Source organism: Nicotiana tabacum, chromosome 21 (assembly GCF_000715075.1).
Source record: "Nicotiana tabacum cultivar K326 chromosome 21, ASM71507v2, whole genome shotgun sequence".
Classification (NCBI taxonomy): Eukaryota; Viridiplantae; Streptophyta; class Magnoliopsida; order Solanales; family Solanaceae; genus Nicotiana; species Nicotiana tabacum.
In genome coordinates, this window is record NC_134100.1 from 39401563 (window position 1) to 39427271 (window position 25709).

Sequence of the window (25709 nt, forward strand, 5' to 3'; positions counted from 1 at the left end):
TTGTTAATTTCATGTTTTAAATCTTAATTAGAAAACAAAGTAATGTCTTTAATGCACATTTGCTGGTATTTTTATATCCTAACCAAATTGTAAAATTCCAAATTACATGGATATTTGTGAAAATAATAGTTTTTACTGTCCCAACCAGTATTTTAAAAGGCGTGGGGCGTAAGGCGAGGCGTTTTACATATGCCTCAACGAGGCGTAAGCCACGAGGCATGGGGCGTAAGCCCCATAGGTATTTAATTTTTAATATTTTATAAAATAATATAATGACAGTAAATATTTATAAACATGTAAAATTGCATAAAAATTGAAGAAAACTATATATATGTGTGCTCCATCCCCACAAAAAACTAATCAAAATAATCTATTATACGTTACTTACAAGCATAAGTAATTTGTGTGTGTGCGCGCGCGCGCGCGCTTCATCCCCACAAAAAACTAGTCAAACAATCTATTATACGCTACTTACAAGCAATGTTTTAAAAGGCGGGGGCTTGAGGCGGGGCGTTTTACTTGATATAGGGCTAGGCGTAAGCCTGGAGGAGGGGAGGGGGCGTAAGCCCCATGGATATTTAAAATTTTTAATTTATAAATTAATAAAATAACATAATAACACAAAAAAATATAAAATATAAATTAAAAGTTAAAAATTTAAAGAAAATTAAAGGAACACATAGAAAACAAGTATCTAGCATAATTCCTAAGTATAACTAATGCATACAAATCACGTATAACGTCTTTAACTTTTAAATAATTAAAAACTTACAATTTCTTTAAAAAAATTATCAAACTCCACATTTTACCTTCCTAAAAGTAAATAATTAATAAAATCTTATTAGTACGATAATTAAAATATTACTCCTTCATGAATAAATACAAATTAGTTTAAGATATCAAAATAAAAGTGTATAACAAGGAGGGACAAATGAACTAAGACACGACTAATAACAAGTGAAGATATAAATTCGCAATACTATGTCTCATTATTAGAGTTATGCTCAATCTTCATATTTCTATCGATGAATAAAACTTTTATCATTAATTTGTTAAATAATTTTGAAGGTCAATGATATTAATTAGGAAATTTGACATGTGATTTGCGTTAGAACTGTTAGGCGAGCCCCGAACGTTGGGCGTTAGGCGTGTTTAGGGCGCACGGTCGGGCGCTTGGGGCGTAAGCCTCACAGAACTAAGCCACATACATGAGCCCCAGGGCGTTTTGCAAGTGCCCCGCCTAGGGGCGAGCCCCGAGCGAGTCCCAGAAATACCTTTTAAAACACTGGTCCCAACCTCTTAACTGATGCTGGTAGGTTAATTGAGAGCATGAGATATGCTAACTTTAATTTTCTGTTCTAGATATTACGTACATGGTGTTATTTAGTACACAATTGTATTGGTTTTTCATATGTCTCCTGTGTTGATATTGATTTTCTTGGAGAATAATTTTGTTTAGAATATGGTGGCTATGTTAATAAGATTTTCTTAACACATTAGATCGAGAAAGGGCCAATATGCTGAAAGAGAAAAGGGCCAACAATTACAAAATGATTAACATCATCGAAAGTACCTCTTAGATGATAGAGAAGCAAATGTCAAACATATTGAAGGATTGCGTATAGATGTTCGTAATACGCAGCGAAAGACAATAACAATCCTAAAAAGATTTTTTCGTGTTTAAAATTTATTTACATGTCAAAGATCGGATCTGAGACGTACCTGGTGAAGAGAGTTTCGTTTCAAAAAAAATTCGATAGTGCGAAGACTCTTTGCGTTTCCACACCGAGACTGATCCTTGTTATCAACTCTTTGATCAATGAAACACGCGAACAAACTAAATAAAAAATTGTGTTGAATTTTTTCTCAAAAATCTCAACCCAAAGGTAGAAGAACAAGAAACACTTTTCTTGTAATTGTATTTTCTCTCTTAGCTTTGTATTGCATCACAAAGTGATTTTTCTTCTCAAGAAATAATAATACGAAAAATTTTCTCCATCACCCTTTATATAGACTTATAAACCCTTTTCCTATTTGATTGAGGTAATGATTTACTTAGGATAAAAATTTAATTCGAAAATAAACTTTCATGGAATTTTGTACGAAAAAATCGAAACCCATGCTTAATGGCCACACCCTTCCAAATGGACTTTCCATGTCCAACGTCAAAGTTGGATAGTAAAGTGAAATCCAACTCAATATTGGATTTTCCTTATAAGTCATTAATTAATACTTTGCTAACAGAAAGTTGGAATCCCATAACAAATAGATTTCACGTAGCCGACGTCTCTTGTGGGATTTACGATCCAATACAAATAGGATACTTTATTAATATTTATATATCTTATATATAAATAAATATCAATTATGACTATAAAATATATATCATATATATATTTCAACCAAGAAAAATAATTCAATTTTCTATTTCAAATAGAAAACTTCAATTTGTTCACAATATTAATTATATCCCTGTGCTAGCAAAGAACACAATAATATTTCATTTGAACTAATAACTGAATTATTTGACTAATTAAATTCTATAATTTAATTATCAAATAGTAAAGTAATTAATCTTTTAGCAAAGATCAGAACACTCGTTAGTGTGCGACCCCATAGGTTCAATACTAAGTCGGTAGTAAATTGATCACATCGATATACTAATCAAGGGCGGCGTCTAGCAACACTCCTTAACGACCGGATAGCTGTGATGACCCAAAATATCATCTTTAAATTTAATAAGTAATTCTGTATTTTAAGACCTCAAAAAGTACCATTTATCATTTTTCGACTTGCGTGCGCAGTCCTAAAATTTTTCGGAAAGTTTTTATGTGAAAAATGGATTAAAATATGAAGTAGAGCTTTAAAACTTAACTGAGTTGACTTTGGTCAACATTTTTAGCAAACGGACCCGGATCAGTGTTTTGACATTTCGATAGCTCCGTATCGTGATTTGGGACTTGGACGTATGCCCGAAATCTAATTTGGAGGTCCCTAGCTCAAGTTATAACCATTTAACGGAACTAGCAATTTAAAGGCTAAAGATTCCAAATTGGACCACGGGGTTGACTTTTTGATATCGGAGCCGGAATCCAATTCTAAAAATTTAAACAGCTCTGTTATGTCATTTATGACTTGTGTGCCAAATTTAAAGTCATTCTGGATTCATTTAATATGTTTTGGCACAAGATTTGCAAATGGAAAAGTTTAAAACTCAAAGTTTGAATCGGGGTGTGAATTATAATTTTGATGTTGTTTGACGTGAAGTGAAACCCCGAGTAAGTCCGTATTATGTTTATGGACTTGTTGGAATATTCGGACGAGGTCGCGACTGGCCCGGATGAGTTTCAGACGAGCCACGGAACAATTGGAACCTACCGCCCAATGCTGGTTCTGGTGTGTCGCACCTGCGACATTTTGTGCGCAGGTGCGTGGTCGCTCCTGCGGAATTCCAGTCGCTTCTGTGACTTTGGTCAGCCTTGTCGAGCTCCGCTTCTACGGAGAAATGAGTGCAGGTGCGAAACCGCATCCGCAATGGACAAGATGCTCCTGCGAGGATGACCGCTTCTGCGGTCACTTGTGCGCTTCTGCGATGTCGCATGTGCGCCATTTTTGGGCGCAGATGCGGCCACTGGACAAGCTGCCCTATTCCGTAAATGTGAGCTTTGTCTCGCAAATGCGTGGACGCAGGTGCGAAAATATAGCCCGCAGATGCGAAAATGCTGGGCAGAATACATAAAATCGGGTCTTAGCCATTTTTACTAATTTTTGAGTTTCAAGTCTCAGATTTGGGCGATTTCAAGGGGGATTTTCACGACTTTGAATTGGGCAAGTGTTCTTTAACCAAAAGTGATTATATTTCACAAATCCATGTCTATATTCATCATTTATTTCGGATTTAGATGGAAGAAATTAAACTTTTTATAAAATCTTTCAAAAACGAAAAAATTAAGATTTGAAGGTCCATTTGATATCGGAATTGGACAATTTTTATATGGTTGGACTCATCTCGGAATGGGTGTTCGGATTTCGTAAGTTTTTTCGGGATTTGAGACGTTGGTCCCACTGTCGAATATTTAAATGAATTTCGGATTTTTTATCCGAAAAATTTGTAAATTCATATGGAATTAATTTCTATGATTAGTATTGAATATATCAAATTATTTGTGAATAGATTTGAAGCTTTCAGAGTCAAATTTAAAAGAAAAATCTATGGTTGATTAATTGGTTGGAATTTGCAAAGCGAGGTAAGTGTCGTGGTTAACCTTGACTTGAGGGAATAGAATCCTTAATTTAATTGTTATGTGAATTGCATGTGAACGACGTATAGGCGAGGTGACGAGTGTCTATACGTCGTCAAATTAATTGTTTGCCTGCTTATTTGAAAAATCATAAATGATTTTAAATCATAAATTAGTTATTATAATAACTGTTTCTCTCCTATTCTTTGTCAAATATTAATTCTTGAATTCCTGCATTAATTGTTACATGCTATTTGAATTATGTATTTTAATTGTTATTTGACATTTAGCATATTAAATATTAAACTGCCTATTTTCTCCCTGATTTCCATAATAATCTGCTATTTGTCATTATTTGTTTCATAATTAAATCATACTTATTGTATGCTTGTTGTCTTATAATTGTATATTAATTGTTGCATTTATTGGTGAAATTCCTTCTATAAGAATTGGTAAATAAAAATATTGGAGGAGCGGGTTGCACGCCGCAACAAAATTAATTATAATGAATATATTGGAGGATTGGGTTACACGCCGCAACAGACTTATTAAAAAGTCCATATTGGAGGATCGGGTTGCACACCGCAACAGACTTATTAAAAGTCCATATTGGAGGACCGGGTTGCACGCCGCAACAGACTTATTTAAAAGTTGACATATATATTTATATATTGGGGGATCGGGTTGCACGCCGCAACAGACTTGATTAAAATGAATATATTGGAGGAGCGGGTTGCACGCCGCAACAGAACTGAATGTGAATATATTGTGAGAGCGGGTTGCACGCTGCAACAGAATTGAATGTGAATATATTGTGAGAGCGGGTTGCACGCTGCAACAGAATTGATGGAAATAATAATTGGTTATGACTGCTGAATTGGCTTCAATTATTATAAATGAGTTACCTGATTTGTTTCTATTATTGTTGTTGTTACTAATATTGCGTACAGGTAATGTAAATGACCTGCCTTAGCCTCGTCACTACTTCGTCGAGGTTAGGCTCCGCACTTACCAGTACATGGGGTCGGTTGTACTGATACTACACTCTTCACTTCTTGTGCAGATTTCGGAGTTAGTCCCAGCGGCGTGCCATAGACTTGCTCGGATTTCAGCTACTCGGAGGAGACTTGAGGTATAACTGCATGGCGTCCGCAGTTCTGAAGTCCCCGTCTATTTTACTTTAACTGTGTGTTTATTTCCAGACAGCTTTATTTTATTCAGACCTTTATTTGTATTATTCTAGAAGCTAGTGCACTTGTGACACCAATTCTGGGATGGTATTTGAGCACCGTTGTTTTTATGGATTATTTCACTATATTTCAGACTTTACTTCCGCATTTGTTCTTTGATTATTAATAAATTTAAAAATTATTTTAAAAATAGATAATATTATTCTAACGTTGGCTTGCCTAGCAAGTGAAATGTTAGGCGCCATCACGGTCCGAAGGTGGGAATTTTGGGTCGTGACACTTAGATTTTACTTGCACATTTTATCTCAGTCCATGTTGAAGAATAATATAGTAATTCCTTATGTCCTTATAGCTCTAGGTCACCCTAGGATATGATTCAACTGTCAAATCCTAATAGGCGACCAACTATGCGTTCATGTCAAATATAATCGACCATTGAATGACCTAAGAAACTCTTTTCTTCTTTCATTCAATTACCCTGGCCAAGGTCTTAATTTGGTTGTTTATAATTCATGATAACATGGAGCTTAAACTTATTACCAAGAGTTGACAGATTCCATCTTGATCAATTACTAATTCTACAAGCATTTAATCGTACCCAATATCTTTTCAACTATCGCCCTAGGGCCATAGGTGTCTAGTATCAAAGCACAATAAATAACTTGTCAATTACTATGACAGTTTATGGTAATTCTTACATCACATTCTTCAACAATAAATTCTTACATCACATTCTTCAAGAGAATATCCTATTGACAGTTTATGGTAATTCTAACCATTAGGAATTATCCAATGAGTCGGTTCAATGATAATATCTCTATATGCATCATCTATTTATGTGATTTAGTTAATGAGATCAACTAATCTTCATCCCATAAAGACGATCACATAAATATTAATCTAGCCGGATTACTAATGTCCAAATTAATAATCCTACGATCAAGAACAAATTTAGATTAAGTTGTAAGAGACTATACTCTCATTATCAAGATCTCCATCACGATGACAAGTCTCAACATTTAATCAAGGACTTTATTAAATTAATAAAGCAATTAATAATAACTATGATAAAAGAATATCAAATGCCATATATATTATATCAAATAACGTTCACAAAAATATGTTCAAATCATCAAATATGAGAATGGATCTAGGGCATATCTACTATATCCCTAGCACATATTGCATTGCTACATAGAAGCAAATTAAGTGGCGGACTACCTTGCTAAACTAACATCCGCATCAACTGTAGAATCATACTTCTTTACCTTCCAACAACTTCGTAAAAGAGCTAAAGAACCTTTTCAGTTGGACAAGACCTAGATGCCTAGCGTTAGAACTAAGTTTGATAAGGCAATTTTTTCGTTAGCTAATTTCTTTCACCATAAAGGGTATTGGCAGCACTTGGTTCACCATACCATGTTTTTTGAAGGATAGCCAATTACCTTTTGTTGTATTTTGGAGGTCAAGGATCCCCTCTTGTATTCCTTTGCTCTGATAACATACAACTCCCAGTTACTCTTGGAAAGAATTTTTTATATATATATATATATATATATATATATATATATATATATATATATTCGAAATGCACAATTCTTGATTGTTAGCCCTCACATCATACTACTCTTTTTCTTTGGTATTTATTAAAATTGTTCTTAGACTATTAACGCCTCAAGAATGAATAGTTTTAACATCAAAAGAAAAATATAAGATATGTCAAATTTTATTAATGCCACTTTGTTTTCGATGACATAATAGCACATTCAAGAATTAATACTCATACAAAGAAAGGAAAGAAGACCTGCCAAAATTAATTACAAAATATTGACTGGCATTTATACCGTTCAAATACTAAATTACTTCAAAAGATCATTCACGTTGAACAAACTTATATATTTAGTATTTTTTTCTAAACCAATTTGATTTTTCATTATTCATTGCCAGGCTAACGCATTGTAATTCAAGACTTTGGGTAATCTCACCCAGAGGGAATGCGCCAGTCTCCTGGAATCTGCAGGTGACCAGCAATGCCATATTCTTTTAATTGCTTTTTAAGTCCATAAACTTTCCACTTTCTTGATGCAATGTACAATAGGATTACTTTCGCCAATAAAAAAACGATCAATCGGAGTACACACATTCCTGTACTATAAGTATTCAATACAACTTAACTAGACGGAATTGTATCACTTCTTCACCACTTTGTTCATTTCGTTAAAGAATTTTCCACTTCGCTCTTGAAAAAAAATATTAAACTAATTTGGTACTGGTTTAAAAAATAGGGAGTTATAATTCCGATTTCCGACTACTAGAAAACATAAGTGAACAAAAGTAACATACTTGGAGTACTTTTGATTTGAAGTGAACCGCTTATTAGCATATATACGACTTTACAATTTGTCTGTACTTATCGGCAACGTAAACTATGAGGATGCACTATCTGTGCAAACTAAAAAAGCTCAACTAGAAAATAAAAAGGGACTATCTTTTGCGTAGAGGATATTTCTGGGAAAAGAGAAGCATACGAGAGGGAAGCAAAAGCAACCTTGAGCTTTCTTTAGAATCCAACACCTCCAATCAACAAATTACTCATGCAATGAGATCATTGTCAATATATACTCATGTGTATTGATGTAGTTTACGACTTGATCACAATGTTTACCCGAAAAAACGGATAGAGTTGAATTTGTACGTAGTTCTAAGGATATGTGATATAGATTAATACAAATCGTAAGGATAGATAGAAATATCAAATATAGATTACAAAGAATGAAAAATAAACAAGGTGGTAAAGGAGATGATTTTTAGGAGATGATTTTTAGGACTAAGCAAGATGAATCAATTTACGAAGCTTAAAAGAATAACTCTTGAATATAGGAGAATATGGTGTTTAAATTACAATGTAAGCCAAAAAAAAAACTGTCTTCTATAGAAATGTAGCCATCCTATTTATAATGGAGGCTCCTACTTTAGACATAATTAAAAATACATAGTTGAGAACCCATGATAAATCAACGTTTCCCTAATTTTCGGCGAGATTCTCTCTCTTAGTGTGTTTGCAACGGCTCTTGTATGTGAGCTCGAGCTCGATCGGCCTCGGTGCTGGTCGGTATTGCTTCTAGAACTCGATATGGACTCGAGATCAGGTGATGATTCGGACTCGATCCCGGTTGGCCTCTGCCCCTTAAGCTCGAAATCATCTCATCATAGTTCGATTCGGACCCGAGCTCGATAATGACTTCGAACTCGGTATTTGATCTGTACCCGAAATCTGAAGCTTTGTTTGTTCCACCTTCAGAACCCATCTCGATATTACGAAGTCTTTCTTTGATCCATTATGTTTCGACTCCGATCAATCATACGAAGGCCGAAATTTATTTCGACCGTATATAAGTAGTCCCCTAATTTCTCGGGAAAGATATGGTGAGAAACGATATGATTTCTCAATGGCTCGATTGGATTATAAGCTGACATTCACATTGGGCTCGATCATGACGCACGTGATAGATGTCCCGTCGATTTAGTTTTTCAAGGCACTTAATGCATGTCAGACGGTGGTCGGTCACCGTTGATATTGAACCGGCATTTTTTCACTCTATAAATAGCCTTTCCGTCCGCCATTCATCACTTTTACTTCTTCAATCATCAGAAAATTTTTCAAGTTCTTTTTAGTCTTTTATGAGTTTATTCGCTGATCTTTGATTTTTTTTTGCAAAATTCTTCTTCTAAACCACCAAATCTTTGTCACCTTCTTTAAATCCAAAAATGGTGAAAAAATCAAAAATCATCCCCCAAAAAGAAAAAACTTCTTCTTCCCAATCTGCCACCGACAAAACAACGGTGGATCCACGGCCTGAGGAGTGCGTTCCGGCGGCATGTGTTCTTACCTCCGATTTCAAACTCGATAAAGGTTCGCCGGTTCCTGGCCGATGTGAGCCCGTATCGAGATATATTTGTTCGATAAACGGGGGGTATATCGAGCAGATAAAAAAAGATTGTAACTGGGGGAATAAAGAAGTGGTAGTGCCGTCTCCCGAAGATAATATTACTACCCACGTGAGAGGGTTTTTAAGTATCTACACTTACCCTTTCACGTTAGGTCCCCTCGACCCCGTTATCATAGATTTTTGTCGTAAATACCTAATAACCCTAGGCCAGATCCATCCTTCTTTTTGGCGGATCGTTATTTTGATCCAATATTTTGTGAACAAAATCGAGGGGATGCCTTTCACCCTCGATCATCTCGTCCGATTGTACCGTCCTCATCTTTTTCGATGAGGGTTAATAAAACTTCAACGTCAAGCTACCAAGGCTCTGTTCTCGAGCATAGACGAGGATAGGGATCGAGACTGGATGGGCAGGTTCGTTCGAGTAGGGACTTCGGACCTGATTCCGACCGAAAAGATGCCTTTTCCCGAGGAGTGGAACATGAAGCGTAAGTGTGATTCTGTTGTTATCTCCTACTATTTTGTCCTTTCATTTCCTTTCTCACCGATATTCCCCCTTTTGTGATGCAGCGGTTCCCTGGATGCCCGACGCAGTGCCCGATCTCAAGAACTGGGTACGAGATCTGATTTCGACCTCCTCATATGTCGAACGCTCATGGCATGACTTGTCAAAGGGCCGATGGGAGGCCAAAAATCATGGTAAGCCCCTTTCTCGTATTTTTTGGTAGTTCGAACAAGATACTTTTCATACACTTTAATAAAGTTTTCCGTATGTAGGTGTGGTCAAAGATGCGATTTTGAGGCCCTCGTCCGTCGAGAAAGAGGCTTCGGCCTCTGTCCCAAAGCCGGTAAAAGATAATAAGAGAAAAAGAGCCCCCGTTCCCGAAGATCAAAAACCGAAGAAGAGGACGGCTCGTAAGCCGAACATGAATACCATTCCTTTGACCGTAGAATTAGTTCTGTGTCTGAGGGATGAAAAAGAAGAAGAAGAAGAAGAAGAAGAAAACGATGGGTCCGCGCTAGTGGCCTGAACGAAGAAAACCACTGACGTTCCACAGGCAGCTGGATCGATGGTGGTTCATAAGGCTCCACCTCGAACTGAGGATATATCGGAGAAAGATTCGGGAAGAGTCCTCGAGTTATTGGAGATCAAAGATGCTTCCCATCAAAGCCAATGGATGGGGGATATGTTTGAAGGGGCTCTCCCCGAATCTCTTCGAACCGAAGAGAATGCTCCAAGTGATTCACTTGGGCCAGTAGCAATCGAAGACTCACCCACCTTCCCTGCTTTTTCCGTAGGGGCGATTCGAGAAGCCCAAGCTTTGGGAGCCCTCGAACTAGACAGGCCTCATGATGGAGAGGATCCTTTTCGTTACTTGTTTACCGGTGTCGAGGACGCTACCGGTACAAGTGACGCATCAGATCTTTTTTACGGAGTGCAGAAGGCTTTGAATCAGGTAAGCCTCAAATTATTTGGCATTACCTTTATGTTTGCTTTTATTTTCTAACTTCGTTTCTTCTTTCTTTGCAGGTCATGACAGTTCATCAAGAAGCATGTTCTCGGTCCCGAACTGAGCTGCGTCAATATGAGGCCGACCTTCAACGGGTTACAGAGGAGAGGAAATCCCTTAAGCTCCTCTTAAGGCAAAGGGGAGAGGAAATAAAAGACCTTCGAGCTGAGTTGGCCAAGGCTTACCAAGATGAGACCGATCTGTCCGAGAAGGTAATGATACTTTTAAAAGCCTATGGGATCAATACCGGAACGATGGCTAATTTTTTGGTCTCACAGCTGTAGCAGAAAATTGAGATGATCGGGAAACTCCGTGAGGAGGTCGATGAGATAAAATCGGAGTCTTTGAAGTGGAAAGAAGGTATGGACCGCTTTGCTGCAGAGAAAGAAACTGCTCGAGCTCAATTATCATCGGCCGAAAACTAACTTCAAAGTATGAAGGAGAAAAGCTCGGTTCAAGCAAGAAGAATAGAGGAGCTCGAGGCTCGGTTGACCTCTGAACTTGCCAAGGATGAATCTAATGCCGAAAGAACTCGTGGCCGTATATCAGGCTGACGCTGAAGCTGCCCAGGTCCAAGCAAGAGAGGCAGCCAAGACCGCCGATACTCGAGTGCATTGGGTCGCTGAACTTGCTAAGTGCCGATCTCGGAGGGAGACCCTCGAGGAGATCCATGCTCGAGGTTTTGATCTCGCTGAAGAGATAAAAAAGGCTAAAGAACTTGAAGCCGATGCTGAAGTCTTGGCTTCTGATGATGACGATGATGATAATGATGATGATGATGGGAGTAAGAGAGGGACCGAGAATGGGGGAGGGGGAGCCCGACGGAGAAGAGACCGCTACCGGAGATAACCAAGAAACTTAGCCCTTAGTTTCTATGTTGTAATCAATCATGTATATATAAAATATCTGTTTCTTTTGCTGACTTGCTTCTGTTTTGTTCCCTGCCTTGTGAAGATTTTATTCATGCCTTTTGAATGTTTTGATCGAATTTGGACTTCGTAGCCTTTATAACCGAGTGAGCGCTTACTCAAACTTGAAATAAGGTAGCTCATAGGCTTAGTAGTCGAATTGAGTGATTGTTTGAATTTGAAGTGATGTAGTCCTTAGGCTTATTAGTTGAGTGAGCGATTCGAACTCGAAGTAATATAGCCCGTAGGCATAAGGATCGAGTGAGTGCTTGCTTGAACTCAATAAAAATAGTACATAGGCTTAGTAGTCGAGTGAATGTTTCGAACTCGAAGTAATGTAGCCCGTAGGCATAATGGTCGACTGAGTGCTTGCTCGAACTCGAAATAGAAGTAGCTCGTAGGCTTAGTAGTCGAGTGAATGATTCGAACTCGAAGTAATGTAACCCGTAGGCTTAATAGTCGAGTGAGTGATTTTGAACTCGAAGTAATATAGCCCGTAGGCTTAATGGTCGAGTGAATGATTCGAACTTGAAGTAATGTAGCCCGTAGGCGTAATAGTCGAGTGAATGTTTTCGAACTCGAAGTAATGTAGCCCGTAGGCTTATTAGTCGAGGGAATATTTTGAACTCGAAGTAATATAGCCCGTAGGCGTAATGGTCGAGTGAATGAGTCGAACTCGAAGTAATGTAGTCCGTAGGCATAATAGTCGAGTGAGTGCTTGCTCGAACTCGAAATAGAAGTAGCTCGTAGGATTAGTAGTCGAGTGAATGATTCGAACTCGAAGTAATGTAACCCGTAGGCTTAATAGTCGACTGAGTGATTTCGAACTCGAATTAATATAGCCCGTAGGCGTAATGGTCGAGTGAATGATTCGAACTCGAAGTAATGTAGCCCGTAGGCGTAATAGTTGAGTGAATGTTTTCGAACTCAAAGTAATGTAGCATGTAGGCTTATTAGTCAAGTGAACGTTTCGAACTCGAAGTAATATAGCCCGTAGGCGTAATGGTCGAGTGAATGAGTCAAACTCGAAGTAATATAGCCCGTAGGCGTAATGGTCGAGTGAATATTTTCGAACTCGAAGAAATGTAGCCCGTGGGCTTAATGGTCGAGTGAATGATTCGAACTCAAAGTAATGTAGCCCGTAGGCTTTAGTGATCGAGTGACTATTTTGAACTCGAAGTAATATAGCCCGTAGGCGTAATGGTCGAGTGAATTTTTTTGAACTCGAAGAAATGTAGCCCGTAGGCTTAATGGTCGAGTGAATGATTCAAACTCGAAGTAATGTAGCACGTAGGCTTTAGTGGCCGAGTGACTATTTCGAACTCAAAGTAAATAGCCCTGTAGGCGTAATAGTCGAGTGAATGTTTTCGAACTCGAAGAAATGTAGCCCGTGGGCTTAGTGGTCGAGTGACTGTTTCGAACTCAAAGTAATATAGCCCGTAGGCGTAATAGTCGAGTGAATGTTTTCGAACTCGAAGTAATATAGCCCGTAGGCATAATAGTCGAGTGAGTGCTTGCTCGGACTCGGAGTTTTATCTCAATCCTGTTTGCATAATAAATCTCGAAAATAGAAGAATTTATCTTGGATATAAGATATCGGTAAAGGAGAGAACTTTCTTTGCAAGTCTTTATACATGTGTTCATAGTTTGCGTCAGGCTCGGGCCAACTACATGAGCAGGTTCGTTTTGACCATTTGGCTCTTACAACTTTTCCTATTGGAACCCTGTTGTTACGAAATAACTTTCTTGCATCAGAACTTTATATATTTGAGGGCTAATGCCCCCCAGTATTCGAGGTCGATTATAAAGAGGCCTCGAATACTGCCGAATTGTTTCTAAGTTTAGCACGATCATTGGTTGCCTCATTAAAAACCTTGCCGAAAAACCCATTTGGGATAAAATCGGTCTAAGGGAAAAAGAGTACAACGCATGCTTTCAGACCTAGGGCTTCGTATTGAAGGATTCATCCTAGCTCCTGATCGGACTCCTGCAGGGGTTAGTTTCGAAATGTAAACGAATATGGGGGGGTCGTACCTTAGCAGTAGTATCATTTTAGGTGCGACACATTCCAATTGCTTGATAGTTGTTTGCCGTTTATAATACCGAGCTTGTATGTTCCTTTTCAGACGTTTTCGAGAACCTGATATGGTCCTTCGCAGTTCGGTCCTAGTTTTTCTTCGTTTGGATTTCGGGTACTGAGGGTGACTTTCATTAGCACTAAGTCCATGAGTTTAAAATGGCGAAGCTTGGTTCTTCGATTATAGTATCTTTCGATTCGCTGCTTTTGGGCGGCCAATTGGACGAGAGCAGCTTCTCATTTTTCATCCGATAATTCGAGGCTTGTGTTCATAGCCTCGTTATTTGATTCTTCTGTTGTATATCGAAACCTGGCACTGGGTTTCCTAACTTCGACTGGAATCAAGGCTTCGAAGCCATATACTAAGGAGAACTGGGTTGCCCTCGTACTAGATTTTGATGTTGTTCGATATGCCCAAAGGACTTCGGGTAGGATTTATCTCCATTTTCCTTTAGCGTCTTTCAACCTCTTCTTTAGGTTTTGAATGATAGTTTTGTTCGTTAATTCAGCCTGTCCGTTCCCACTGGGGTGATATAGTGTTGATAATGTCCTTTTTATTTTGTGGTCTTCGAAGAATTTCGTCACTTTGCTACCGACAAACTGTTTCCCATTGTCACACACTATTTCGGTGGGTATCCCGAATTGACATACGATATGATCCCAGATAAAGTCTATAACCTCTTTCTCTCTTACTTTCACGAACGCCTGTGCTTCAACCCATTTAGAGAAATAGTCAATCATAAATAAAATGAACTTAGCTTTACCTGGTGCCGATGGCAGAGGGCCGACGATATCCATTCCCCATTTCATGAATGGCCATGGGGATAGGACTGAGTGAAGTTGCTTTCCGGGCTGATGGATCATTGGTGCAAACCTTTGACATTTGTCACATTTTCGAACAAACTCCCTTGCATCTTTGCCCATATCGATCCAATAATACCCTGCCCTGATTATTTTTTGGACTAATGAATCGGCACCGGAGTGATTTCCACAAGTGCCCTCGTGCACCTCACGTAGGATGTAATCGGTGTCTCCTGGACCTAAGCATACTGCCAATGGTCCATCGAATGTCCTTCAGTATAGCGTTCCATCTACAGTTAATGTGAAGCGAGCAGCTTTGGTTCGTAGGGCCCTCGAATATTTAGGGTCCGATGGGAGCTTTCCGTTCTTTAAGTATTCAATATACTTATTCCTCCAATCCCAGGTTAAGCTCATAGAATTTATCTCGGCATGACCTTCTTCGATCACGGATCTTGAGAGTTAAACTATAGTCCCCGAGCTTATCTCGCCTTCCTCGATCGATGATCCCAAATTTGCATGTGCATCAGCCTCACTGTTTTGCTCTCGTGGAACATGCTGTAAAGTCCATTCTTTGAAATGGTGCTAAGTGACCTGCAGTTTGTCCAAATACCTTTGCATCGTATCTTCTCGAACTTCGAAGGTTTTGCTTACTTGATTTACCACCAGCAAAGAGTCACACTTGGCTTCAATGACTTCTGCTCTGAAGCTTTTAGCTAGCTCGAGACCTGCAATCATGGCCTCATACTCGGCCTCGTTGTTAGTCAACCTAGTAGTTTTGATAGATTGCCTAATAGTGTTACCCGTGGGTGGCTTTAAAACGATGCCTAGCCCAGACCCCTTCACGTTCGAAGCCCCGTCCGTAAAAAGGGTCCATACCCCCGATGACGTACCCGATTTCAATAAGAGTTCTTTTTTGACTTCGGGTACGAGGGTCGGCATGAAATCGGCCACGAAGTCCGCTAAAATTTGAGACTTAATAGCCGTACGGGGTTGATACTCGATATCGTACCCACTGAGTTCGACAACCCATTTGGCCAATCAGCCTGATAATTCGGGCTTGTGTAAAATATTACAAAGTGGGTAAGTGGTTAATACGTATATGGGATGACATTGAAAGTATGGTCTTAACTTTCTAGAGGCGCTTATCAGTGCAAGTGCCAATTTTTCTAGGTGCGGATATCTAGTTTCTGCTTCTCCTAAGGTTCGACTTATGTAATAAACGGAAAGTTGCATACCTTGCTCTTCTCGAACTAGGACACCACTTATCGCGATTTCTGATACTACCAATTACAAGCAAAGTTTTTCATCTGTTTTTGGAGTATGAAGTAGTGGCAGGCTCGATAGATATCTTTTTAATTCCTCTAATGCCTGTTAGCATTCCGGGGTCCAAGTGAAATCGTTCTTCTTTTTGAGTAGAGAGAAAAATTGGTGACTTCGATCTGACGACCTTGAAATGAATTGGCCTAAGGCTACAATCCGTCTCGTTAGCCTCTGTACGGCTTTTACGTTGTCCACAATGGCGATGTCTTCGATGGCCTTGATTTTATCGGGGTTAATCTCGATCCCCCGATTTGACACCATGAAGCCGAGGAACTTCCCCGAATCAACCCCGAAAGTATACTTCTCGGGGTTGAGCTTCATGTTGTATTTCCTTAAAATCTCGAATGTTTCCTGCAAATGGGTCAAATGCTCCTCTGTGTGCAGGAACTTAACTAATATGCCATCAATATAACTTCCATTGATTTACCTATTTGTTTCTCGAACATTTTATTTACTAGGCATTGGTAAGTAGCTCTTGTATTTTTTAGCACGAAGGGTATCACATTATAACAATATGTTCCATACTTGGTGACAAACGAAGTCTTTTCCTAGTCTTCCGGGTTCATTTGGATTTGATTATACCCGGAATAGGCATCGAGAAAAGTAAGGATCTCGTGGCCAGCCGTGGCGTCGATCATGCAATCGATGTAGGGCAGCAAAAAAGAATCTTTGGGGCCTGCTTTGTTCAAATCCTTATAATCTACACACATTCTAAGTTTGTTCCCTTTTTTTAGGCACCACAACTACATTGGCTAACCATTCAGGATATTTCACCTCCCGAATGGACCATATTTTGAGAAGTTTGGTTACCTCGTCCTTTATGAATGCGTGCTTTACCTCGGACTGGTGTCTTCTCTTTTGCTTCACCGGTCTAAACCTAGGGTCCAAGCTTAGCCGATGTGTCGTTATATCCGGTGGGATTCCTGTTATATCTAAATGGGACCAAGCAAAACAATCCATGTTATCGACAAGAAATCAAATAAGTCTGTTCCTGAGTTTGGGGGTTAATCTCGTTCCCAGGTATACCTTTCGTTCGGGCAAACACTCGATTAATATGACTTGCTCCAATTCTTCGATCGTTGATTGGGTAGCATCGGAATCATCGGGAAGCATGAAGGATCGAGGAATCCTATGATCATCATCTTTATCAATCTTCTGATTTTCTGGTTGGGTTAAAGCTGGTGTCTGTGATTGCTATTTGGCATCTTGTTCCCCTTTTGAGCTCGATCCATTTATTGGCGAAGGCGAGGATATCCGATTCGCTTCCTCGACGGCAAACATTTCTCTTGCGGCCGGTTGCTCTCCATACACTGTTATAACCCCCCTCGGTGTGGGAATTTAAGAACCTGGTGTAGGGTCGAAGGTACAGCTCTCATGTTGTGGATCCATGGCCTTCCAAAAAGGGCATTGTACCTCATGTCGCCTTTGATTACGTGGAACTTCGTTTCCTGGATGGTCCCGACCACGTTCATCGGCAGAATTATCTCGCCTTTGGTGGTTTCACATGCCATATTGAATCCGTTTAGGACCAGGGTCGCGGGTACGATCTGGTCCTATAGACCGAGTTGCTGTACGACCGTCAATCTAATGATATTGGCCGAGCTACTTGGATCAATTAACACACGCTTAAATTTAGTTTTATTCATAAGTACGGATATTACCAGTGCATCGTTATGAGGTTGTATGACTCCTTCTGCATCTTCATCACTGAAGGACAAAGTTCATATGGGTGCGTAATCCTGAGTTCGAGATCGTTTTTCTCTCACAATCGATGTCTTAGTGCATTTAAGCACCGGCCCTTGAGGGGTATCGATGCCTCCGATGATCATGTGAATGACGTGCTGTAGTTCTTCTTGTTCGTTTTGCTTGCCGAAATCCTTTTTTTTGAAATGGTTCTTCGCCCTGTCGCTTAAAAATTCTCGAAGGTGCCTTTTATTGAATAACCGGGCTACCTCCTCTCTTAGTTGCCTGCAATCTTCCGTTCGGTGGCCATGGGTGCCATGATATTCGCACATTTGATTGGGATTTCTCTGGGCAGGATCGGTCTACATGGGTCGAGGCCATTTAGTGTCTTTGATGCGTCCGATAGCCGACACGATGGCGGATGCATCAATGATGAATTTATACTCTGATAACCGAGGCGCTTCCTTAGATCCGTTAGGCCTGTCGAACCCACTTCTGTTCATCAGTCCCCGAGACCCTTGACACTTCTTTTGTTGATTTGCCCGGGGTTATGTCTCGATTCATTGATTCTGTGGTTTCCGTTATACGACCGATATCGATCCCTGATCGGACCTTGTTCTCGATTGATATCCCTTCGAGCAGCGGGTTCAACCCCCAACTGATCATCTTCGACTCTAATTTTTGATTGGTACCGATTGTGCACGTCGGCCCAAGTGATAGCTGGGTACTCGATCAGGTTATGATTCAGTCGCCGTGATGCCGTCGAACTTCGTTCGTTCAAACCTTGAGTGAAAGCCTGAACAACCCAATCGTCTGTGACTGGTGGCAGATCCATTCGTTCCATTTGAAAACGAGATACGAATTCCCTCAGCATCTCGTTATCCTTTTGTCTTACCTTGAAAAGTTCTGATTTCCTTATTGCGACTTTTATGGTGCCGGCGTGTGCTTTTACAAAAGAATCTGCTAACATGGCAAACGAGTCGATGGAATTCGGTGGTAGGTTGTGATACCAAATCATTGCTCCCTTCGAGAGGATCTCTCCGAATATTTTTAACAACACATATTCGATTTCATCGTCTTCTAAATCATTTCCCTTGATGGCACACGTGTAAGAAGTGACGTGTTTGTTGGGGTCAGTTGTTCCGTTATATTTGGGAATTTCGGGCATACTGAATTTTTTGGGGATTGGTTTTGGGGTTGCGCTCGAGGGAAAAGGTGTTTGCATGAATTTTTTGGAATCTAACCCTTTTATCATTGGTGAAGCTCCCGGGATCTGATCTATTCTGGAGTTATATGTTTCTACTTTTTTATCGTTGGCTTCGACTTGCTTTATGAGCTCCTCGAGTATTTTAGCAATTTCGGGAGTAGTCCCCGATTCTTGCTCATTTAACCTCACTATGGCTGGCTCCGTTCTGTGGGCGATTTCTCGAGGTGGACTGGGCTCCGGCCTGCTCGGTAGCTGGGTTTAGCTCTGCAACTGAGCTATTGCTGCCTGTTGAGCTTGCAACATTTTGAAAATCATAAGCAAGCTGACGCCGTTTTCCTCGACGTTATGGGTATCTCGAGCTGCAGACTGAGTGCCACCATGAATGATATTTTCAGGTTCAGAATGTAGGTTCGCCTCAATGGCCACATGCAAATTGATATCTATCGGCACTTCGATTCGAGCTTCAACGGCGTTGGCAAATGGTCTTTCGGTACTGGGTGTCAAGTTGTTGTTCTCATCTTGAAGACCACCTTCGTTGTCGATAGGTAAGGCCATTTGATTGGTAGTTAGTCGGTGCTAATCCGAAATCCGAGATACTTTCGAAAACAAGCGCAAAACGATATATTTTTGCAGATTCGTATCAAATAACCACTGTTATTCTTAGCCCCACGGTGGGCGCCAAACTGTTGACCCGAAAAAATAGATAGAGTTGAATTTGTACGTAGTTCTAAGGATATGTGATATAGATTAATACAAATCGTAAGGATAAATAGAAATATCAAATATGGATTCCAAAGAATGCAAAATAAATAAGGTTGTAAAGGAGATGATTTTTAGAACTAAGCAAGATGAATCAATTTACGAAGCTTAAAAGAATAACTCTTGAATATAGGAGAATATGGTACTTGAATTACAATGTAAGCCAAAAAAAAAACTGTCCTTTACAGAAATGTAGCCATCCTCTTTATAGTGGAGGATCATACTTTAGACATAATTAAAAATACATAGTGGAGAACCCATGATAAATCAACTTTTCCCTAATTTTCGCCGAGATTCTCTCCCTTAGTGTGTTTGTAACGGCTCTTGTCTGTGAGCTCGAGCTCGATCGGCCTCGGTGCTGGTCGGTATTGCTTCTAGAACTCGATATGGACTCGGGATTAGGTGATGATTCAGACTCGATCCCGGTTGGCCTCTGCCCCTTAAGCTCGAAATCATCTCATCATAGTTCGATTCGGACCCGAGCTCGATAATGACTTTGAACTCAGTGTTTGATCTATACCCGAAATCTGAAGTTTTGTTTGTTCCACCTTTGGAATCCATCTCGATATTACGAAATCTTTCTTTGATCCATTATGTTTCGATCCCGATCAATCGTACGAAAGTCAAAATCTATTTCGACCGTATATACACAACTCACGTAACTATAATTAATTTGAGAACATACTCTGATCTTTTATATAACAGAATCGATATACATGTAAGAGTTTGTTAATACAATCTTACTAGCACAATTAAGTAATTTTATAGGAAAATTAATGAAATATCTTGTCTTGAAAGCAACAATCAGCATCTTCAACCTTTTATAAAGAATATTTCTTATAGTATTACTTTTTCCTATCTAATTTTTGCAATAGTTTAGGGGGTTACACGTGCCCGATAACATAAAGACTAGTATATATATATATATATATATATATATATATATATATATATATATATATATATATATATATATGCTATTTGGAGAAAAAGAAAAGATAGAATTGACGTTTTAGACCCGAAAAGGGAAAGATTAATATGGTTTTCCATCGCTGGAACTTTTTTCCATATTGAGACCAAATTGGTTCGCCATTTTATACTAGCAGGTATTTTTTCTCTGAAGCTATGGACATTTGCTAAGTATCAGGAAAAAATATGATTTGTACAATTGGAAAAGATGGCAGAAGGAAGTGCTGAATATCAAACCGTATGCTGTAACACATTTTCCTCCGAGGAGTAATAAATATATCAACGAGTGTAACTTACTAAATAACCCCCTCTATGCTGTGATGAACCAAAGCATTTACACACTGAAATCGTCAAAAATGCCCCCACTCATCTCTCTTGAAAAACAATGACTGAAAGAGACCACGATGTCCTTCACCTGTCACCATGGCCTTTCCTCATCGCTATAGATTTTGATCATACACCCTCTTCCAGTTATCGTTAGGACGTGCTGACCTGCAAGTAGCAAATTCAAAATTTAGAATCGGTGAGGTTCTACGTATTATTTTAAATGTATTTCATTCAAATTAATGTGATTATATTTGACTAGCATGGAACTTAAAAAAGAAATTAAGATTTTTATAATCTATGGTCTTAAACATTTGTGATCATATATAAATTTAAACATAATAAAACTGCTAAAATGGAATGTTTAAAGTTAATAAGTTGTTTCCAAATATACATGTATGTCATTCTCTTTTAATCGACACTAATAAAGAAATAATGACATACAACCCATTTTGATTTTCCTCCATACATATAATCAGAACTAATATAATCCAAATATAAATTAAGTGCAGGGGATAATGTCTAAATGTTCCATCGACCGTATTAAATATCTTAATTTTACCTTCTAATATACTTTTGTTCATAAATTGGTCGTTGGTAAATGTCTTAATCATACTTGTCCTTAACATTAAGGATTTAAGTGTAGATTATATGTCAAATTACTTTGGGATAGAGGTCCAAATTTACACTTCTATATTTTACTAGTATGGACTAAAATTACCTTTCATTATATTTCAAGTTGTTTTGTTCAAATAAAAACAAATACAATAGTATAATTTACTAATGGTCAGTGTTTTAAAAGGCATTTTTGGGATTCGCTCGGGGCTCGCCCCTGGGCGGGGCACTTGCAAAATGCCCTGGGGCTCATTTATGAGGCTTAGTTTTGTGAGGCTTACGCCCCAAGCGCCAGACCGTGCGCCCTAAACACGCCTAACACCCAACGCTCGGGGCTCGCCTAACAGTTCTAACGCAAATCACGTGTCGAATTTCCTAATTAATATAGTTGACCTTCAAAATTCTTTAACAAATTAATGATAAAAGTTCTGTTCATCGATAGAAATATGAAGATTGAGCATAACTCTAATAATGAGACATAGTATTGTGAATTTATATCTTCACTTGTTATTGGTCGTGTCTTAGTTCATTTGTCCCTCCTTGTTATACACTTTTATTAATTTGATATCTTAAACTAATTTGTATTTATTCATGAAGGAGTAATATTTTAATTATCGTACTAATAAGATTTTATTAATTATTTACCTTTAGGAAGGTAAAATGTGGAGTTTGATCATTTTTTTAAAAGAAATTATAAGTTTTTAATTATTTAAAAGTTAAAGACGTTATACGTGATTTGTATGCATTGGTTATACTTAAGAATCATACTAGGTATTTATTTTCTATGAGTTCCTTTAGTTTTCTTTTAATTTTTAACTTTTAATTTATATTTTATATTTTTTAATGTTATTATGTTATTTTATTAATTTATAAATTAAAATTTTTAAAGATCCATGGGGCTTACGCTCCCCCCGGCCTCCAGGCTTACGCATCACCCCATATAAGGTAAAACGCTCCGCCTCATGCCCCCGCCTTTTAAAACATTGCTTGTAAGTAACGTATAATAAATTGTTTGACTAGTTTTTTTGTGGGGATGGAGCATATATATTTTACATATTTATAATTTTTTTTAATTTTTATTTAATTTTACATGTTTATAAATATTTACTGTTATTATATTATTTTATAAAATATTAAAAATTAAATATCGATGGAGCTTAAGCCCCGTGTTTTGGAACTTACGCTTCGCTTAAGCCCACGCAGTGCTAATGGTAAGGTTATAGATGAAATCAAAGTATACATATCAAGATGATTTTTTAATGTCGACTGGGCATGCTGCGTCTACTCTAAATCCACAACTGACCTGTTTCTGGGACTCCAGGGGCAACATGCTCCACCGGCAGCTAATGCATCCGCAATTGGCTTGATTACCAAAATCACCTCCCCAATCACCACGCACCACGCAACCGCAAGGTCCATTGCCAGGACAGCATATCCATGTGTAGGATCCTCCGGCGCCCACAACGGCGACAATCCTAAGCAAAGTATCTGCACTGGCAACAATATCATGAACGATGTGGCAAGCATGTTCAACCGAACCCGAATTTTCTTGTTGATCACAAACGCCACAACCCTCCAACATGACAACAAAAATGCTAACGAATAAGCAATGCTGAATGCTCCAAACACAATGCAACTGAACAAAGGGTAGGTACAAAGCACCGACTTGTTCCCTAAAAGATCAGTCGAAAGGTAAGAACTTGCATGCATAAATGTGGGCAATTGCGCTTCCAATGGCGAGAAGAACACGAAGAACGATTGTAGCAGAAGAATCGGAGAACAGGCTAAGCAAACAACAGCAACACCCCAAGTTCGAAAAGGATTTTGTGTCTTGATCGATTCGTTGACCAAAAAAAGAAGGGTAATAAGGAAACCAGGCTCGAAGATTCCCAATGAGAGAACCACGTGAACCTTACAAAGATCAGCCTGTTGATGAAGGGACAAAGATGGTAAAAAAGGGTAAAGATATCTCCGTCGAATAAATGGTAAACGAAGCACTTCGTTTACACCCCAAAGAGAAGCGAAAAGCACGAGGAGCAATCTCACGGCCCAAAGAGAATTGAAATTCTGAAGATGAGGTAACTGACGTGATCGAATACGAAGGTGGAAGATAAAAGCGAATGAAAACAGAGAAAGGAGAAGAATACCAAGAACAAAAACAATGGTGGAAAAATCAGAAGCGCCGTCTGCGATTGGAACTGCTGGAATGAGGACAGTGGGTTTTGAAGTTGGATCTGTTAATAATAATTCGAATTGGGAAGGGGAAGGAGCAGGGGATGAAAAGGGCGAAGCTGAAATTAAGCGTGAGAAAGAGGAGGAGGAGGATGCCCCCAAGCCATTGGCATCAAACGGAGGGGACGAGAGGAGGAGCTTTCTCATCGGTGGATGATGGCGGAGGACGTTGAAGTCCCGGCCGCCGTGCCGGCGACGGAGGTGATGATGAAAATGGGATTATTTGGTTAATGAACAAGGAGGCTCGGAATAATTGCATAGTTTTTTGGGGGGAGAGAGAAGAGAGAGAGGGGAAGGGAAAGGTTGTGAATTTTCTCCCTCTTCTTCTTCTCCCAACCGACGGTAAAACAGGGTGTTTCGCAAATTAGAAGAGATTGCGTTTGAGAGAGAGAGAGAAACAGAGGAAAGAGAGAGAAAGTTGGTGGGGGGATTTTGTGATATGGCTCCGAATAGTCCGCAGTTGTGCGGTTGTCCTGATTTTAACTACCTTTGTTCTTTATAATTAGTACAAAATTATAATTAGTACAAAATAGAACTCCATCTAGTGCGAATTATACCCATAGTATAACACTAATTAGCTGGAGTTTCCCTGGAATTGATCAATATGATCAAGAATTGGTCTTTAATTGGAAATTTTCGTATCAAAATAGGAGTTGTTGCTACTTTGTAGGGGGGGGGGGGAGATTTTTTTTATTTTGAGGCTGTTTTTGAATTTGTTGACTGGGCTGCCTGGTTTTCTTTTCCATTAACATATTCATCATTAACCAAATAAATAAGAAGTTGATGATTTAATTATTCCAAATGAATTGTCCAAGTGGACGACTGCTCCTCGACTCACTTATTAGCTTTTCTATGTAACAAAAAAAAGAAGAAGCAAGTAATCACCCGTCATGACCGTAAGACATGATTGTTTGGTTACTTAAAAAATAAATGTTTCAGAGAAATAGAGTAATTTTTCAATTTAGTATATATTATATCTTTATTAATTTGTTCTGAAAATAAGAACATCTTTTTATATTTGAATATAATTTAACTATAAACTTTTATTTTAATCCTTGATAATATGTTTTATAGCAATAAGTTCTTCAATCTCTCTTTCTTTGTTATTATTTATTCAATTAAACTACGACATACAAATTAAAATAAAGAAGTAATCTCCTTGAAAAAAAATAGTTGTTGCCCTAAATCGCACACGCAATCAAGTAATAAAGAGTGAGTAGAGTATCATTCCCACGAGAACTTGTGATCAATTATTAATTAAATCAAGCAAATTCTAATTTATCGAGTCAAGAACAAGTTCAAGGTGATTTTTGTTTAGTTAATTCTACTAACTAGAGTTTCTATTAAAAGAATAACTAATTAACTAGCAAACTTAGCACAAAAATTTTAATTCATTGAAAAATAATATTCTAGGGTCATGGTTATGTGACAATCCTGTTGAATTCTTCAGTCGACTCGACTTATTAATTTATCTGGGTTATTAACCTGTAAGGACAACAATACTCGTAGAAATTTGATAACTTCTACTTGTCTATTCAATTCATTTTAAACCCTATATTTCTATGATATTAGACATAAAAAGAACTCATTAGAAATTTCTTGCACAATTGGCTAAGCACAACAAATAGGTATATTTCTATTTGTATTCACAAATCAATTTGCCAATGACTAGGTTCCAGATCGCGCTATATTACTCAAGATTCATATATAGTATTTCACTATTAGCTAAGCAGAAAAATAATTAGGCTCAGGATATGAATAAACAACTCAGTATGATAAATTAAATAGTCAAATCAATCTCTGAATATTAACATTCATGTAAAATAATAACTCCAGAATAAACAAATTTAGCCATACATAGTCATGGTAGCAATCTCAGTAATTCCCAAGAATACATACAAATCAATAAAAGTAGGAAAAAA

The 25709-nt window shown here is 38.4% G+C and overlaps 1 protein-coding gene across 2 annotated transcripts; it reads right to left on the reverse strand.

Annotated features, from left to right (window-relative positions):
* Nucleotides 1–20857: 20857 nt before the first annotated feature.
* On the reverse strand, nt 20858–24253 carry LOC107803578 (uncharacterized). 2 transcript variants are annotated; one of them, XM_016627326.2, is made up of 2 exons: nt 22859–24253; nt 20858–21108 (listed from the first exon to the last, which is right to left on the reverse strand). In XM_016627326.2, the coding sequence occupies exons 1-2, from the start codon at nt 23932–23934 to the stop codon at nt 21057–21059; spliced, it is 1128 nt and encodes a 375-aa protein (XP_016482812.1). In that variant the 5' UTR covers nt 23935–24253; the 3' UTR covers nt 20858–21056. The 2 variants fall into 2 exon arrangements, 1 of the variants encoding a protein (XP_016482812.1); XR_012704520.1 differs by lacking the exon at nt 20858–21108 and adding an exon at nt 21671–21720 and having other exon boundaries at nt 22755–24125.
* Between the last annotated feature and the right edge of the window lie 1456 nt (nt 24254–25709).